Source organism: Pleurodeles waltl, chromosome 4_1 (genome assembly GCF_031143425.1).
Source record: "Pleurodeles waltl isolate 20211129_DDA chromosome 4_1, aPleWal1.hap1.20221129, whole genome shotgun sequence".
In the NCBI taxonomy this organism is placed as follows: Eukaryota; Metazoa; Chordata; class Amphibia; order Caudata; family Salamandridae; genus Pleurodeles; species Pleurodeles waltl.
Genome location: NC_090442.1, coordinates 783,913,912 through 783,933,250, shown reverse-complemented (window position 1 = coordinate 783,933,250; position 19,339 = coordinate 783,913,912). Strand labels below are relative to the sequence as shown.

The 19,339-nt window shown below is 45.1% G+C and overlaps 1 protein-coding gene across 1 annotated transcript in view; it reads left to right on the top strand.

Annotated features, from left to right (window-relative positions):
* LOC138288168 (src substrate cortactin-like) overlaps positions 1 to 14,374 on the top strand; it is a 113,397-nt gene extending 99,023 nt beyond the window's left edge. The window contains exons 15-16 of the mRNA XM_069229480.1: positions 2,931 to 2,999; positions 13,199 to 14,374. Of these exons, the coding sequence (XP_069085581.1) occupies positions 2,931 to 2,999; positions 13,199 to 13,335 (206 nt within the window). The 3' untranslated portion in view covers positions 13,336 to 14,374. The remainder of the gene's footprint in view (positions 1 to 2,930; positions 3,000 to 13,198) is intronic.
* Positions 14,375 to 19,339: the final 4,965 nt, after the last annotated feature.

The following is a 19,339-nucleotide window of genomic DNA, read 5'->3' as shown; positions in this document are numbered from 1 at the left end:
GGTGCTGGAGCAACTGACTGCAGGATGAGCCACACTGCATGAGCTCGCCTACAGGTGAGCCAACAGGAGGCCCATGCATAGGCCAAAGGAAACCAATTGGCTTCTGGAGTGGGCAGTCAACTTTCAAAAAAGTGACAAAGAAAGTGCGAAGGTCATAAGACTGCCAACCTCACTGTGGCGGTCCTACCACCGTGGAGCCGGTGGTAAGGACTGCCACATTACGAGTTGAGAGGCTTGGCAGACGCCAAGCCTCCACAACTCCACCTGGCCCACCGGTGCGGTTGCACCACCACGGCCGGCAGTGAGCACCTCCAACCCGGCGACAGGCCTCAGCCTGCTGTCCAGATTACGATGCTGCAAACCGCCAGGCTTTTCGTGGCAGTCACCCTGCCACGAAAACCCTGGCGGTCACGCACCCGGCAACAGGAATCTTTATTCCTGTCGCCAGCACACAGATACACACGTCTCCACATATGCACACATCCCCCCACTCTTCCACATACTCACACCCCTTCACGCATGCATGCATTCACATACACACCCATACAGCAGATGTATACATGCACTCAGACACCCCCACTCACTCACATTCATCCACACAGACACACCCACTCACTCGCAGACATGCAGACACCCCCCATTCATGCGCACATACACGCACACTAACATTCACATTCAAATACCTACACGCACACATTCACCAACCCCCTCCGCATTCACGCACTCACAGTCCCCCCACCGCATTCACGCACTCACAGTACCCCCTCCTCATACTCGCACCCAGGCACTCATACACAGAAACCCCACTCATCCGCAATCATTCACACCCCTACTTCTCCACGCATGCACTTCACACTCCCCACTCTGCACACACACAACCACACACACACAAGCAGCCTCCCCCATCCTCTTTTGGACACCCACACACCTTCTCCTTTGAGGAGGATTTCCAAGAGGGGATGGGTCCTGGTGGTCTTGCACCGCAGCACCGCCACACCAGCAGGACTCTGCCAAACCGTATTACGGCTCATAATACGGTGAACGGAGTCCTGCTGGCATAGCGGTGCTAGCGATGCACCCGCCTCGGTACCGCAGACCGCCAGCACGACTGCTGGCGACTTTCCACCAGTAACATGGCGGACGGCTGCCAGCACTCGTGATATGGTAGTCTGCAGACCACCAGCACTAGCCACGCTGAAGTCAAAATGAGGACCATAATGAACATCCAAAGTATTGTGCCTAAAAAGTTAGCTCATCAAGAAGCCAGTGTTTTAGTCAAATAAATTATCCAAAAGAATGAATTCTTCATCGGTAGAACTGTGTGCCCAGGGGAAGCAATAGGCCCTAGCGGTGCTGTGAGGGGAAATAAAATCCCTCAATACTGTGTAACAGATCTAAGCTTCTTGGAATAGTAGGGAAAGGCCAACCATGCAAATTACTGTGCAGAAGCCAGAGCAGAACAGTCAGTTTTATGGTCTTTATCATTCCATGCTCTCTGGCTAGGGTTGCCTAATTTCTCCATCTTGACAGGATGTGACTGAACTAACTATTCTGTAAGACACTTCCATGCAGATGTTGCCAGGTTTGACGTTATCGTTCTGATAGGTTTACTGAAGGAAGCAAATCCTAAATTGTAAAGCAAACTGTCCTTAACCACGCTGCTGTACACATAGCACCAACTTACTGCTTTTCTCGAGGAACTGCAAGTGCACTGGCAGATCAGGATTTTCAAATCTGTAAAATGGTAAAAGTTATGAATTAATTTACAGACTAAACAAAAATAATGTGTCGAAAGAAAACAACAAGTCTTTGCACGGTTGGAGATTAGGAAACAGACAGGCAAAGGGGAATTTGGTTTTAGAGATAGTCTAACATGTTTTTAAGTTTCCAAAAGATGAATCACATTAACTGGCGTGATTATATGTAAGGAGATAACCCCGTGGAAGAGGGATGTAGGATGAGACATGCCTTGTTTGGGCACACACTGTGTAGGTTCTTTCCTGCATGGCCGACACCGTTAGCTTGCTACACAGTCACAGGACCCGCTGAAATCAGGGGAGGGATTTCATCGAGGGAGAAAGAAGGCTTATTATAGGATGTAATTTCCCCTCTCCAAAGAATTATGCATTTTGATGCTGAATCTCTTCCTTTTAGCAGGTCGACTGACTGACTTTAAACATTCACCAAGACTTTACATGGGATGCTGAATTGGTGGGGAGTTTGGGCAGATCAGAGGAAATACATTATCAGGGAAGCACTCAACAGTGATGCCCAGGCTACATTCATGCCACTCAGCAGAACATCCAATGCCATTCTATAGCAAATATATTATACTATTCGCCATGCTACCAGCACCCTGGGAGCTTCTGGGCATCTCTGAAAGCTACAGCTGAGAGCAGAAGTGTGGTGACTTCGTTCCAAATAGCCAATAAAGAGGCGGACTGTGAATGTCAGGTAATGCTTAAGATCCCAGGATACAGGAAATAGGTCTGCTGAGCCCCAGCGTCACAGCAACAGTCCCCTAGAATGCTGCCTATAGAATACTAACATGTCATCAGGCTCCTACCGCGCTCAACATTCCTGCCACAAAAGTGTACAACATAACAAGCAGGTACTGTGTGAACGCCTAACTACCACAACGACCATACAAGATCCCCACCCACACATTCACCACAGTGTGCACCCTTAAACCCCCAGTCAGCCCTCGATTAATCACCACCAGAGGGCAAGGGTTTCATTGTGACATGATAGTCAAATTAAGATAAAAATATGTGTACACCCACCTTTGAGTTGAAGAAAAGTTCAGAGGTCTTCTCAAAGTGTATCACACAAGTCTAATTTTCTCCTTGGTGCCTTTGTATTGCACGCTGCTTCGTCTGCCCATTTTGTATGCTAAATTAACACCGCATCTAATCTTATCTTTGCCACAGAAGAAGAGAATATCTATGAGGGCACTGATGGTGGGTTATCGGCTGTAGCGATCTACGATTACGAAGGAGGTAAGGACAGTTCTTTGGTACATGCTCTAGCTTGGGAAAGTTTCTGTCTGTATTACATTGCCTGCAGGTGTAAACAATGCGTACGGCTAGTGCTTGTCTTCAGAATCATTATTCTGGAACAATGTTCACTGAAGAGTGTATATGTGTGCGCACCTGTGTGCAGGGGTGGTCTTCTGTGTCTCTAAAGCTATGAGATCAATGCATGCATCACCCTCGTTACGAGTAGTTCTAACAATGTGCGGTAACCTCTGTTTCTGCACCTATCGGATTTTTGGGTTTTGCACTTTTTATCGCATTTGGGCATTCATGGTACAATAAAAGATACATCCCTGGGACACATTTCAGCAGGCCAAACCAGCTGATATTCAGTGGGGGAAAGTTGCCCACAAACACCAAAATCTTCTTGATATATGCCATTTTAAGGGCAAAATTCATAATAGGCTATCTGTACTGCATGCAGTATATTCCGTACATATTGATGTCGCTTTCCGTGTGTCATAACTATTGCACATAAAACCGAACCTCTCATAGTGAGGAACTATGTGTGCTGTGTCTTTTTCAGTTTAAGTATTTGTTTATTTTTACGATGTGCTTATGTATCTATATAGTTGCTTTTTATGTACACGTGTTTGAATGTTGTTAGAATATGTATGTCAGTGCGTAGGTATTTTTGAGCACTTTTACATACTTATGTGATAAGTTTGATGTCTATCTGCCTTTTGTGTCAGTATGTTTGAATGTGTCTGCATGTGTTCGTTTGAGTGTCTTTTGACATATTTTTGTGTGTCCCTACATATTTTTATTCATCTATAGGTGTGGGAGAGTCATTTCACGTGCTTGTCTCTCTGTACTATTTATAGCTAACTGTTTTGGTGAGCGGCTGCCTGCGCATTTTCTGTGTGAGCATATTTGAGTTTGCGGTCTTTGCGTACTTCTATGTCAGTCTACATGTCTGTATTTCTACTTTTTTGCATGTGTGCATTTGTTTGTGTTTGTGTGTGTTAATCTGCATTTTTGTGTATGTCTGCCTTTGTGTCTATGAATGTATCATTGTTTGAGGACGACAACAATCCTACACATCCTGCTTTAAGCCATTTACAATTTACACAACGTGTCATTGGGGAGTGCGCTGCGCACAGTGAAGCAGGACAGTTCTTCAGAAATCACACCTACCTATCTCAAGGCAGTTGTTTGATGCAACTGGAGTTGGTGGGCGGAAGGGGTAAAAATGGCCGCCTGCCTTTGAAAAAAGCTAATCTGTGGCCAAAAACAGTGAAGGGCGGTACTGATGTTCAAAATCCGTACTCTTCACTGGATGTAGGATTATTCCAGTGGATTCGGGCTGCGCCAAGACTGCTCAAAGGGGGCTTAAGGTGAAGCTGCTCCGAGGGGTTTAAGGTGGAGCTGCTCCCAAGATCTCTTGAGATGGAACTGTGCACAATAAAGGTTCTCTTAGTTTGGGTTAATGAGGGATGGTAGTGGTGCAGCTCTAAAGCTAAGTTTCCAGCCATTCCTACAGAGCAGTATTTTACATAATGTTATTGTTTACCATTGCTGTCAGAGGGTATGATGAATGTTACGCAGATCAACAAAACTCAACTCACTTCAAAAGGAGCAGTCTGGTCAGAAGTGCTAGGTTATATCTTATCTGAACAAGACGAAAATCAACCTCCAGATGCGCTTCTGACTTAATGGGCCTTATCAGTGACATGTGGTTTGAGTTTCTGTGGTTAGCAAGGAAGGAGTCAATCTCGCCAAACCCACTAAGGATGAATCAACTGAGAACAAAAAACTGTGGCCTAATACTTGGGATTACAATTCTAAATTGCTGGGAATATCTTGAGTCTAGTACCAGGGGTTTCCTAACTTCTTCAGCTCGTTTGTGCTATTACATTATTCCATGAGGGGCCACCCCATAGACGTCAGTCTAAATGTAGAGCCAAAAAGAGAACAGAGCGGTCAAACTGCAAGACCATCCTCTCTGAATGGCATGTTTCAGTCTCATTGGAACTCCTTTCTGAGGTGTAATGGCAGTCTCTCGAACAAGATGGTACAAGTCAGGACACATCAGCTCGGCTTTAGTTGGGGAGAGTGGAAACTGAAAAAGCATGGATGCGTGTTGATCAGCTGTTCTAAACCTTCCATCCTTATTATATTAGTGGGAGTTTACCATGCATCTTAACCAAAAACATGTCTGGACAGAGACAGGGACTTAGGGCCAGATTTATAATTTTTCATGCAAAACTGCATCAGTGCATTTTTGCGTGAAAAAGTATAGTGCCGACTAGTGCCATTTCAAGATGCCAGCCGGGTGCCATATTTATGGAATGGCGCTAATGCCCTGTTAGCGTCCTTGGAAAGGATGCTAACAGGGCGGGGGAGGCGTAGGGGAAACCAGGGCTTGTGTGCTTAATTATGGCGCTACACTGTTTAGAGGCAGAAAAATTGCCTCTAAGTAGTGTAGCACCATTTTCTGGCTCACAACCCCCATGGACATGGCTCCTGTCTTAGTAAAGACAGGAGCCATGCCTACCACCCCAGTGGCCATGCCCAGGGGACGAATGTCCAGCGAGCATGGACATTGGGGCCAACGCCATGCAGGGGGCCCCAAGTCAGGGCCTCAGAGCGACATAATATAAAAAAATATACTTACCGGGACTTACCGGGGATGGGTCCCCCATCCTGTGGTGTCCCTCTGGTGTGGGTGGGGGTGTCTCTGGGGCCAGGGAAGGGCACCTGTGGGCATTTCCATGGTCTCTGACCATGGAAATATGCCTACAGGCCCCCTAACGCTGCCCATACCCAGGCGTTAAATAATGGCGCTAAGTAAGCTTAGCACCATTATTTAAGGCCCCATCCCCGTGTGCTGGATTTTAGCATTGGGGGGGGATAAATATGGCACAAAGGGCAAATCGTCCTTTTCTGGACAGGAACACCTACCTTACATCTCATTGACGCAAGGTAGGTTTTCACGTCCAGAAAACAACGTTAACTCCATAAATATGGAGTTAGGTTTGCGCTGAATTAGCGTGAAAAAAAAAACGCTAATTCAGCGCAAACCGAGCATAAATATGTGCCTAAGTGCTTGAGTTAGTGCTGCCACAGAGAATGTGGTAAAAAAAACCTTTGCCTTTCGCCACAAAAAAGTTACCACTGCTACGCTCCAGAAAGTGCTGCAAATGCCGTACTATATGAAAGGCTTTGAAAAGGGAGCCAGTAATACTTAATAGATCTTGAATACTTTGGAAGTGCAGCTGTCTACTTCATTGGACCCATTAGCAAAGTAGGCCCCACTTGAATTACAGATGCAGATTTAGTACTTTCCATAATGTAGTTTAGCAGTGACTCTACATTTTCTTCTCTCTCTGCTTTGTTAGCCTTAATTCCTTAGACTACACATTGTATCATTCTTTGAACAACCTAGAACGTTGAATTTCAGCTACAGAACAAGTGCATTGTAAAAAATCTTATTTAAATATTCCTACTTAAACTTAAAGAATCAACACTCTGAATTGGTTGTTAAAATACTTTCAAACTATCCCCTTCTATTATATTTTTATATTTCTCACTTATTTAGCTTCTCAACTATGTAATAGTAGTCATGTATTGCCTTTTTGCTCTAGAAGTTTGCTCTGAGTTGTACATGCTACAAGCTATTGGAGCAATGTTCGCCATGATGGGTGTTTACTTAAGAAGACTGAGTCCAGCATGTGCCCTTCCTCTTGGATTGGTCCATCAGTTCTTTGTCCTGACCCCGATGGCTCCAGAGGTTGAAATGTTAAGTGGTTTGTGGAGCAGAGAGGTGATCCAGGAGCTGACAAGGTGATCCATCCTATAGTTATAGAGAACTGTTCATAAACTGCAGTGTTAGCAAGTTTAGTAATACTGCATTAGACCTACTCACATATTACGAAATGCTATTCGTAAACCTACATGCAGAGGTCTCTGCCTACTCCTCGTCTGTCTTTCGGTGGGGAGATTACTGCCCCGATTGTGTGACTGGAAAATGGGAAATACTTTTTAATAAATGGAGGGGCTTAGAGACAGCAATGAGGGGTGATAAGGTAGGGCTAGGAAGGGGTTTAGGGAAGGAATAAGCCCATTGCTCTGCACAAACCACTTCTAAGGTTACTGTATCCGAAAAGCACTCAGAACAGTCTTAAATGTGCTGCAGCTCAGACCTTGACTACATCCAGCACCATAAACAAGAAGCTACTGATGCTGCAACACTCTCCCATAGACAATAATGGAGGTAGAGACTTAAAATAGAAGCTCAGAAGAAATAATGTTAACATGAATTAATTTATTTCGTAATTTTTAGAAATAAATATGTACATTTAATGTAGTATTGGTGTTATTATTATTATTTCTTACCTACAACATATTCTATTAGCATTTTTAAATACAAAAATATATACACATTTTTTAAAATAGTTAAGTTAATTTAAATTAATTCTATATATAGCTTCCAGCATTGTTTTGTCCCATGATAAATATAAATATCTTACTTTAGGTTTGAATTTAGTGTAATACAGCTTTCAAACATAATTTAAATTTAACTTAAAATCGGTAAACAAATCAAATATTTAATTTAAAATGAATGTAATAGGGCTACAGACTTTTTTCTTTGTTTAAATTAAATATAATATATTCATTTACATTAGTGTGCAGCATAAAAATACTTTTACTGTTATTTTTTAAGTTGAATAAAATGTTAACACTTTTCTTTTGCTCGAGGCAACTTTACTGCTTAATTAAGCTCCATTCACTAAATTCTAGGACTGAACACGTCACGATATACTTAAAAAAAAAAAATTACACTCGTACATGGTTGTTAGACCGGACATCCTTGTCGTGGCTTTCCCTGTCTTTTTGCCTCTGCTTCCTGGGTTTTTGACAATGCGCTGGTCTTTGGTTTTTGCTGGTTTTGGTTCTCTGGGCACTTTACCACTGCTGAATGGTATTAAAGTGCAAGTGCTGTCTGTGTAAACAGTATGTGTAATTGGCTTTTCCATGATTGGCATATTTGATTTACTAGTAAGTCCCTTGTAAAGTGCACTATAGGTGCCCAGGTCCTGGAAATCAAATGCTACTAGTGGGTCTGCAGCACTGATTGTGCCACCCACATGAGTAGCCCTGTAAGCATGGCTCTGACCTGCCATTGCAGTGTCTGTGTGTTTAGTGTTAAACTGCCAGTTCAACCTGGCACGGGTACCTCCTTGCAGGCTCAAACCATCCCCTTTTGTACATGTAAGGCACTCCTAGGGTAGGGGTGACTAGGAAACCCCTTGGGCAGGGCGCAGTGTATGTTAAAGGTAGGACCTTTACTAATGTGTTTTACATGTCCTGATAGTAAAATACTGCCAAATTCGTTTTTCACTAGTGCAAGGTCTATCTCTCTCATAGGTTAACATGGGGACGCCTTTAAATATCTTTCAAGTGCAGTTTCCCATTGGGAGCAGATAGAGATGTTTAGTTGGGGGGTCTCAGAACTCACAATTTAAAAATACATCTTTCTGTAAAGTTGTTTTTTAGATTGTCAGTTTGAAAATGCCACTTTTAGAAAGTGGGCATTTTGTTGCTTACCCATTCTGTGCCTTTGCTTGCCTGTGGAATCCACGTCTTGGTCAGACTGCTCTGAATTCCTCCTAGACAGTGACACAAAGGGAGCTGAGGAGTGTCCTGCACATCCTGATGAGTCTCCTGAGGTAGAGTGGGGAGGGTAGAGCTGACACACTTGAAAGGGCTATGCCTGTCCTCACACAATGCAGTCTCCAACCCCCTGGTGTGTGTCTGGGGCCAAGCCTAGGCAAGTATCTTGTCAACAGAGACTTTCCTTTGCAGTTTGCCTACTTCAAAGGCAGAAACGTTTATAAGTAGTGGACCCAAAACCCTAGACTTTTAGATTACTTTTGAATCAAGACGAACCTCTGCCAAGGAGAGGAGCTGAAGAGCTGGAGGAGTAGTACTGCCCCTTTGCCTGTGAGTGTGCTCTGCTGGGGGTGCCTGCAGTTGCTGATTCTACCTTAGAGAGGACAAAGACTGGACTTTGCTGTGTTTTCCTGCTTGTGAATTGTCTCCAATGGCTTGGATTGAGCTTGCCCCCTGTTCTGAAGTCTCAGGGCCATCAAATACTTCCACTGCCAGCACCTGGACTCTCTTGCTGAGACTATTTCCCTGCCACGTGGTGCCATATTCAGTCCCTGGGCCCTTGAAAGGAGAAGCTGGTGGAACCAAGGCTGAAATGCATGTGCGGGATCCGAGCAGGAGAAAAACTGACGCAGCAACTGCATCGCGGCTGAAAAATCGACACACTACCTGCATCACAGCTGCAAAATCAACGCAACACCAACTTGCAGCTGCTGAAATCGATGCATCACCCACGTAGTGTGGCTCTTCACCACCGTGCGTCAGGATTTTGCACGCATTGTCGCTGGGCGTCAAAATCACAGTGAACCTGCACGGACTCGAGGGTGCCCACTTCTGCTGGAGAGATACACAACGCATCGCCTACCCGACCGGAGAAAAATCGATGCACGGGCTCATTTGTGAGTCAGGAATCGACACATCGCTTACCTTTCCAACGCACGTTCGTGCGTGCAACTTCATTTTTGACACATACCAGGTACTCTGTGTAAAAACAACGCATTCATTGATTTCTATGGGTTAAGACTCTTTTTAAATTTTAAAATTCATATCTTTGCTTGTGTATGTTGGATTTTTGTTGTTTTGGTCTTGTTTGATTTAGATAAATATTGGCTATTTTTCTAAACTGGTGTAGTGTCCCTTTTGTAGGGTTTTCACTGTATAACTGTGTGTGTGTTGGTACAAGTACTTTACACATTGCCTCTGATATAAGCCTGACTGCTTGTGTTAAGCTACTAATGCGGTGAGCAGGGGTTGTCTGAGGAGTGTAACTCCCTTACCCTGAATAGAGTGAGGGTCCTTGCTTCGACAGAGTGGAAACTGACTGCCATACAGAGACCTCATTTCTAACAATGGTGAATAGACAAAAGTAGTACATTTACTTCAAAATGTAAGAGTAAATTCACATGTGCAAATTTACTTATGGGTAGATTTACTATTGTGAATAGCCCCCATAGTTCCTAACTCAGAGCAGATGCCTGTCTAAAAACTGTAATTTTCATTAATATTAATAGATATGTTTGGGAAAGAGGATGGGTTTGTAAACTACTACTTCGACCTGTGGTACGTGCCCACTTTGACTTACTCTTATGTGATCTCACCACTATTGTTATGATGTGTCTCAAGATACATCTCATGATCTGGACCGTGGAGCTGTCAGAGGCTTGAGTCAAACAGCTAACATTCGGTGGTCAGGCAGTTGCTGTTTCTCTTGCACTGGCTGGTCTGGCGTCCTGTTAGGGAGCTCTTGAAGTTTATTAACAGTCTAAAAGAACCTGGCATCTCATCCTCATTTCAATACAACCCCACCTTGGGCTCATTATCTTGTCTTGCATTTACAAGAGCAGAAATTAAACAAGGGGCGATGAGGAACTGGCAGCTCTTTGCCCAACAAAAAACAACCATTATCAGATGGTACCCTTCATCTCACTGCCCATTCATTGTTTTATTTTTTTCAAAAGACCGTAAAATTAAATGCAGGAAATATTGGAGGATCTGCTTCAAACCCTTGGGTGTTTGAAATTGCTAACAAATGCAGATGTTCTTTTAATGCTAGTTATCAACTGTTGCCACCAATTCTAGTTGCTCAGTGGCCATCAGTCACATATGTTACTAAAGTTGAATGCAAGCTTGGATATTAATGGGTAGCTTGTTGCATTGGCACATTGTGTTACTTACCTATGACCCTTTTACAAGTCTCAATCAGAGACTGTTATGCGTCCTCAATTTTCATTAAAAGATATTTTCAGTAGACTGAGCATGGTTTTGGTGATGTGACATTGCTACAATTATCCAAGTGAGAGAGGACTTTCTTAACCAAGGTAATGAATAGTCTATTAGAATTTTTGTTGGTACCTCCTTTGTGGAGCTCTATTTGGTTGCACCCCTTTCAGTGTAGTCTACCACAGGGAGAGGTGGCTACACTTTTTAGTTAACAATAATTGATATTGCATGTGTATGTGACCTGAAGAGAGGTTGTGACCTTTGCCATTGCTCTCTGAAGTTGCCTGCCACCACAATCCTTCTGACATCTGTTCCAGGGACAGTTCTATTGTTTATATGACCATAGGCAGTTTATTATGCAGCCCTGATTCCTAGATATTAAGGGAGTCATTATGACCCTGGTGGTCTTGAGACCACCAGGGTCGTGGTGAAGATTGGACCGCCGCAAATGTGGTGGTCCGACAGCCACATTACGACCGTGGCGGTAGCGCTACGATAGGACTGCCAGCACCACCAGTTTACCTCCATAGGAAGGACTGGCTGTGCTGGTGGTCCTAATCCGCCAGGACAGTGCTGCCCTGGAGATTACGAGTCCCTTCTCTGCTGGCAGTCACTTGGCATGGGCAGTGCAGTGCCCCCCCTGGCCAGCCCCGTCACGATAATCACTGCCTGCTTTGCAGATGGTGAACCTCGCGACGACTGCTGCTGGGCCCTACGCACTTCAGCATTGCCTGCGGCTCTATTATGAGCCGACGTCAATGTTGTAGGCCGTTTCCTGCTTGGCTGACTCAACAGGAAACTCTTAATGGGGCCCGAGGGAAGGCGGCTGCACTGGCAGCGACCTGACCATCGGGACTTCAGCAGACAGCCTTTTCTGTCTGCCAAAGTTGTAATCGCCCCCTAAGTGATGTTTACTGTTTTTAAACCATTCTTGCATGCATATCCTGTGGTGCGACAGGCATACTCCTTGTATTGCAGTTCCATAGAAATTCCCTCATCTGATGTTCCATGGATGACGTTACTCCAGGACTCCAAGACAGACTGCAGAATTTGACCGCAGTGCTCAGGATGTGTTTTTGTTTGTATGCAACTGACTTCTCTGTTTTTAGTTTTTATTGATGTGTTTCATAAATGTAAGCATATTTGATTCATCTTTGGCTTGTGTGGAGGAAGTTTTCAGTATGATGGTGTATGTAATTAGGTGGTATTTTTCACAGTGCGAACCTAGACATGAGGCAGCACACCATCTGTACAGGGTGAAAGACAAGCATAAAGTCGGTAGGGAAAAGAATGGTCCAGAGTTTGGCAACTAAGAAAAAAAGAGATCATTGCCTGATTAGTCTAATAGTGGGAATATCTTAATTAAACAAGTATGAAGTTCTTAGATTATATATAGGAGCATAACCTGCATTTGTATCTAATATTCATTTGTTTAATTAAAATATATAAGTCCTAAGTTGTGAAGAGCTTTGTGAACAAAACACAAGGTCTTGAAAATCGGTCTATAGTGTATAGGTAGCCAGTGTAGGGTTTTCAAGACAAATTATACATAGGAAAGTCTAAGATGGTATGTGTCGTAGCGTTTTATGCCACCTTCACCCTTTGACAAATAACTTGAGGGGCACCAAGGTACAGAGAAGTGATATGTTCTAAATGAGAGGACATTCGGGCCTGTACAACCATGTTACAGGATGACACAGGAGCAAGAGGGAAAACTTTGTAAAATACAGACACATGTAGATGTAACTTAATTTATCTGGGTGCCGAATGAAGGTTATTATTTAAACTGATGCCATTGATCTTTTGCTATTGGGGGTTTGAGTTCTCCAATGTCTTCTTTTGATGAACATTCTTCCCAGAGCTAGGATGTAGAGCCCAGTGAAGGTGCTCATTTCTACACTATTGCCTGTGTTTGTATGTATTTAGTGATAGTTGTATAACACAAACCTAGCTAGGAACAATGCAGTGTCTACAGTCGTCTACCAGGCCCTCTGCTTGTATTCATTTCTTAGTGTAAGGGTCACTGAGGCATGCTGAAGGGGAAACCGATTGAGACACCAGGGGCGGAGTGGCAACAGTTTGTAGCGTGACACAAAGTTCAGGATGCACTAAGAACCACCAGTGACTAATTGTGGATGATTGTTAAACAATGAGGAGACATTTGCATGCTCTTGCCAAAAGAGGAAGGGGAAGATCACACCCAACCTCTCTGCAGTGTGCATAGTGAGTGCATTCAAACAACAATGAGGTTAGGGCCCATGTGGAAGGTATGAAAAGGACCATTATTTGAATAAAAGGTTTGACCTGCTTCTTGGTTTGTTTTGTTACAGAAGGCGATGATGAGATCTCCTTTGACCCCAAGGATGTGATCACAAACATCGAGATGGTGGATGAGGGCTGGTGGCGTGGATTCTGCAATGGGAAGTTTGGCCTCTTCCCTGCCAATTATGTGCAACTCATTCAGTGAGAGTATCTCAGTATCTCAATGCTTAGCCCATCAAAGACCCCATGTGGGGCTATCAACTTAAAATTATATCTCTTTGCTTTGCATGGACAGGCCAATTTCAATGACCCATCTCCATGACCCAAAGGCAAAAGACAATGTGTACAACATATTCAACTATTGAATAAAAAAGGTCAACTCTTGCAACCTCCATTCGCCAACTCAGAACACTGTAATGACTTGCAATTCCTAACCCTAATTGTACCACAGTGGACTACAGATTCCACTGTCAAAACCACAGAAAAAAATTATTCTGCAGTTAGCCTATTAATTTCAGGGCTGTGTTTAGTCTCAAACCCAAGGCAAGATGTCAAGTCAACTTTCCAGAATCTAACAAGACCATCTTCAGTCACCTTCAGTACTTGACCTACACTTCAAGTCTTTTTAAATCAATCAGTCGACTTGTACAGCGCGCCTTGTTACCTGTGATGGCATCCAGTTGCTGGCAGGGTCCAGGGTCTCAGTAGAAGAGCCAGGTTTTCAGCGTCCTATGGAACTCCTCTAGAATAGAGGAGGTACTGAGGTGCAGGCATAGGCCGTTCCAGTCTTTCTTTCCATTCGGCCTCTATCCAAGAGCAGTGAGATTCCAACAATCTCTAGTCACAAAAAACGATTATTGCTCATCCTCAGTAATCAAACTGCTTACCCGGATCTGTTCTGCACTATTACTATGAAGTAAAGGCAAACCACTTTATCACTGATGGAGACACTCATTGTATCACCAGAATCCATCAGGAGTGAGACAACTTGTTGTATCGCAGAGAGCCTAAGATGGAGCCAGTATCGTGACTGGGACAAGGCACCACATTAAGAATAGCAGAAACTGAAGCATGTCACGAGCTTATGGTTAAAAGAAACCATCACGTAATAGTAGTCTGCGGCTGATCTTAATTGCACCCTGTGACTAAAGAAATCAAAAAAATGGGGTAGATTGTCTCCTGGTTCTAAGTATTCTATGCATTCCTCCCTGCTATGCTGCACATTCAATAAATCACTGAGAGTATCTTGCTTAGGGGTTATTAACTTGCCAAAGTAATGTGTTGTGACTTCCATACTGCACCTGAATAAGGCTCTATGCAATATCTTCTTAAGTGTGACCCTTTCTCCTCGGCGTGACAGTTCTCTTTCCCCTGTAAGAATGGCCCTCTCCCGATTTGCTGTTTGCGACTCCATCCAGTTTTCAGCTGGCTGTAACTCTCACATGCACTCTTCTAGGTGTGGCTCTTTCCTGAACCCTGTTGGTTATGACTCTCCCCCTACAGTGGAGTGTGCAGCTTTCTTCCACCTCTTCTGGCTGTACTGTTCCTTTTCCCTGCTGGTTGTCACTCTCCTCGGCTGTACAGGAGGCAGCCCCACCAGCACCCGCTGGGTGTATGTTTCATTTGCCCTGCTGCGTGTCCCTCTTCCCTACCTCTCCTGGGTGTTCTACTCTCCTGCCCTGCTGGGTAGAACTCTCTTCCGCCCATCCAGGATGTGACTCTGCCCTGTGCTCCGCTAGATACTGATCACCCCCACACCTGAAATGTGTACCATTTTTCTGCCCTGCTGGACATTACTTTCTTCTGCCCCGCTGAGTGAAACGCTCTTCGTCCGTCCTGGGTCACTTTCCCTATCCCTACTGGCCATAGCTCCACGTGAATTTCCCCTACCAGGTCTCTCCCCGGCCCTGCTGGGCATGTCTGTCTCCCATCCATGCTGGGTGCAAGTCTCCCCAACCCCTTTTGGGAGCGACTGTCCCCCCCTCTGCGGAGTGCAATTCTCCAGCAACCCTTTTGAGTTCTTTTATATATTTTGCTGATTTATACGTCAATTTTTTACACACTAGTTTTCATTTCGGAATAAAGAAAAAAAACAATAGGAACTTGGAAACTCTTCTTGTTTTGTATAGATATAGTGCAGAGGACTTGTGGAAGGGTATGTGAAAGGGCTATGTGGGAAGGAATATGCAAATGGAGTTGACTCCATGATGTAAAACCAGTTGTTATTACTGTGTAAAGGGCCAATGCAGCGAGGAATGTCTAAAGGTATCTGGTGTTGAGGAATGCTGAAATGAGACTCTAGTGTGCTAAATAATTTATATGTAAAAGAACCTGAGGTGATGGGAATGTGCAATGGAACCAGTATGCAGAGAATGTCCAAAGGGGGCTGTAGTGCAAGGGATATGTAAAGGAAGCTGATTTGTCAGAAATGTGTCGAGGGTGAAGGGAGGGTAATTGTCTCCAGAATGGTTACAGTTATGGTGAGACGAATAAGTTAAAGAAGCAACATTGTGCAGTACTGTGAAGAATGTCAAAAGAATATTCTGGTCTCTGGTTAAGGAGACAATTTATAGAGGATTGTTGAGGTGATGAATATGCAAAAAAAGCTGTCATATAGGAATGTTTAAAGATGGATGTGAATCAGTGATGTAGAGGATGTTCAGTGAGGCCAGTGGCCATTCATCCTTCAAGGTCCAAGTATTCTATGAGCATGTGCTGCAGTGAAGGCTGTTGTACATTTACTAGCATTAGTGACTGTGAAGGTCATGCCTCGCAGATGTCCCATTTCATAGTACTTTGAGTCTTATCTTTGTGGGTTGGGCTCAGCTTCTGCTTCTCCCAAGCGTAGGTTTGTGCACAGAGGTCGTCAGCACAGTCTACAGGTGCAGCTTGTCTATGATCCTCTAAAGCAGCCACCTGATTGCCATGTAGTTTATCGCAGCATCAGTGTTCCCTCTTTGAGGTGTCCATCGTCTAGAGAACTGGGGATAATAGCAGCTCCTGATGAAAGGGTATTGGTAAAATCCCCTAGAGGTGGATATCAGGGACCAAGCTTTGTTACTGAAGCCTTGTTGCAAACAGGAAAATGTATGAGGAGGAGTAAAACATGCTAAATGATGCTACTTCTCAGCGCTTGTGATGTCTCTAGCTAGCGTCTGATGTTCTACACAGAAGTGAAAAGAGATGTGCCTGACTGTCATATTTAAGTACAGATAGAAGTTAAGCAAATCTATTAATTCGGGGTCACAGCACCACCCATAATACTTCCTAAGTATATATTTTCAGCAGGGATGCTAAAAGATAACAAGAGGTAGATGTGACCAAGGAAACGGGTATGGCGAGCACCTGTCTTGGCCGCATGTCTCACCAGGAGGCTAACTCACCATGAACCCTACATCAAGCCTTGGGTAAAACTATATGTGCAGAAGATCTGCTTATTGGAGAACCAAGGAGGGCTTTCCCACTTCCTGCCTCTCTATACTTGTTTAATATAAAATGCATAGTTCTCTTGGAAACAAAAAGCCTGATGTTCTTGTTCCTTGTCTTGAAGGTAGATGAAGCAGTGACTTTATGCAAGGCATTAGCAAATTGCTAGCAGAGATATGAAAAGCAGAACTTGTCAGATGGAGCATGTAAGGCAATGCCTCCTTGGCATGGTGACCCCCTAACATTTTGCCTTTGCTGATGGTAAGTTTTGATTGAAAGTGTGCTGGGTCCCTGCTAACCAGGCCCCAGCACCAGTGTTCTTTCCCTAAACTGTACCTTTGCTTCCACAATTGGCACAGCCCTGGCATTCAGATAAGTCCCCTGTAACTGGTACCCCTGGTACCAAGGGCCCTGATGCCAGGGAAGGTCTCTAAGGGCTGCAGCATGGCTTATGCCACCCTGGGGACCCCTCACTCAGCACATGCACACTGCCTTACAGCTTGTGTGTGCTGGTGGGGAGAAAATGACTAAGTTGACATGGCACTCCCCTCAGAGTGCCATGCCAACCTCATACTGCCTGTGGCATAGGTAAGTCACCCCTCTAGCAGGCCTTACAGTCCTAAGGCAGGGTGCACTATACCACAGTTGAAGGCATATGTGCATGAGCACTATGCCCCCAGAGTGTCTAAGCAAAACCTTAGACATTGTAAGTGCAGGATAGCCATAAGAGTATATGGTCTGGGAGTTTGTCAAACACAAACTCCACAGTTCCATAATGGCTACACTGAAATCTGGGAAGTTTGGTATCAACCTTCTCAGCACAATAAATGCACACTGATGCTAGGGTGCAATTTATTAGAACATACACCTAGAGGGCATCTTAGAGGTGCCCCGTGAATACCAATCAGACTTCTAGTGTAGGCTGACCAGTTTCTGGCAGCCTGCCACACCCTAGACTAGTTACTGGCCACATGGGGAGAGTGCCTTTGTCACTGTGGCCAGGAACAGAGCCTGTACTGGGTGAAGGTGCTTCTCACCTCCCCCTGCAGGAACTGTAACACCTGGCGGTGAGCCTCAAAGGCTCATCCCTTTTGTTACAGCGCCACAGGGCAACCCAGCTAGTGGAGATGCCCGCCCCTCCGGCCAATGCCCCCAATTTTGGCGGCAAGGCTGGAGGAGATAATGAGAAAAACAAGGAGGAGTCACCCACCAGTCAGGACAGCCCCTAAGGTGTCCTGAGCTGAGGTGACCCCTGCCTTTAGAAATCCTCCATCTTAGTTTTGGAGGATTCCCCCAATAAGATTAGGGATGTGCCCCCCTCCTCACAGGGAGGAGTCACCAAGAGGGTGTAGCCACCCTCCAGGACAGTAGCCATTGGCTACTGCCCTCCCAGACCTAAACACACCCCTAAATCTAGTATTTAGGGGCACCCCAGAACCCAGGAAATCAGATTCATGCAACCTGAAGAAACAAGAAGGACTGCTGACCTACAAGCCTGCAGAGAAGATGGAAGACAACAACTGCTTTGGCCCCAGCCCTACTGGCCTGTCTCCTGACTCGAAAACCTGCAACCAGTGACGCATCCAACAGGTACCAGCGACCTCTGAAGCCTCAGAGGACTGCCCTGGACTAAAGGACCAAGAAACTCCCGTGAGCAGCGGCTCTGTTTAACAACAGCAACTTCTTTGCAACAAAGAAGCAACTTTTAAAGACTTCACGTTTCCCGCCGGAAGCGTGAGACTTCACACTCTGCACCCTACACCCCCGACGCCCCTGGCTTGAGATCCAGAGAACAAATAACACAGGGAGGACTCCCCAGCGACTGCGACCCCGTGAGTAGCCCGAGACAACTCCCACAGTGATGCCTGCAGAGAGAATCCAGAGAGAATCCAGAGGCTCCCCCTGACCACGACTGCCTGTAATAAGGTACCCAACGCCTGGAACAAGCACTGCGCCCGCAGCCCCCAGGACCTGAAAGAACCAAACCTCAGTGCAGGAGTAACCACCAGGCGACCCTCTGCCGAGCCCAGGTGGTGGCTGCCCCGAAAAGCCCCCCTGTGCCTGCCTGCACCGCTAGAGTGACCCCCACATTGTTTCCTATCTGAAACCCGACGCCTGCTATGCACACTGCACCCGGCTGCCCCTGTGCCACTGAGGGTGTGTTTTGGGTGGCTACTTGTGTCCCTGCCCCCAGTACTCTACAAACCCCCCTGGTCTGCCCCCCCAGGACGCGGGTACTTACCTGCTGGCAGACTAGAACCGGAGCACCCCTGTTCTCCATAGGCGCCTATGTGTTTTGGGCAACTCTTTGACCTCTGCACCTGACTGGCCCTGAGCTGCAGGTGTGGTAACTTTGGGGTTGCCTTGAACGCCCAATGGTGGGCTGGCTATGCCCAGGAACTGAGACTTGTAAGTGTCTTACTTACCTCACAATCTAACCTTTACTTACCTCCCCCAGGAACTGTTGATTTTTGCACTGTGTCCACTTTTAAAATAGCTTATTGCCATTTTGACCAAGACTGTATATGATATTGCTTTTATTCAAAGTTCCTAGCTTATCTGTGTGAAGTACCTTGCATTTTATGTGTTTACTTCAAATCTGGAACCTGTGGTTCTTAAAATAAACTAAGAAAATTATTTTTCTATATAAAAACCTATTGACCTGGAGTAAGTATATGAGTGTGTGTTCCTCATTTATTGCCTGTGTGTGTACAACAAATGCTTAACACTACCCTCTGATAAGCCTACTGCTCGACCACACTACCACAAAATTGAGCATTAGA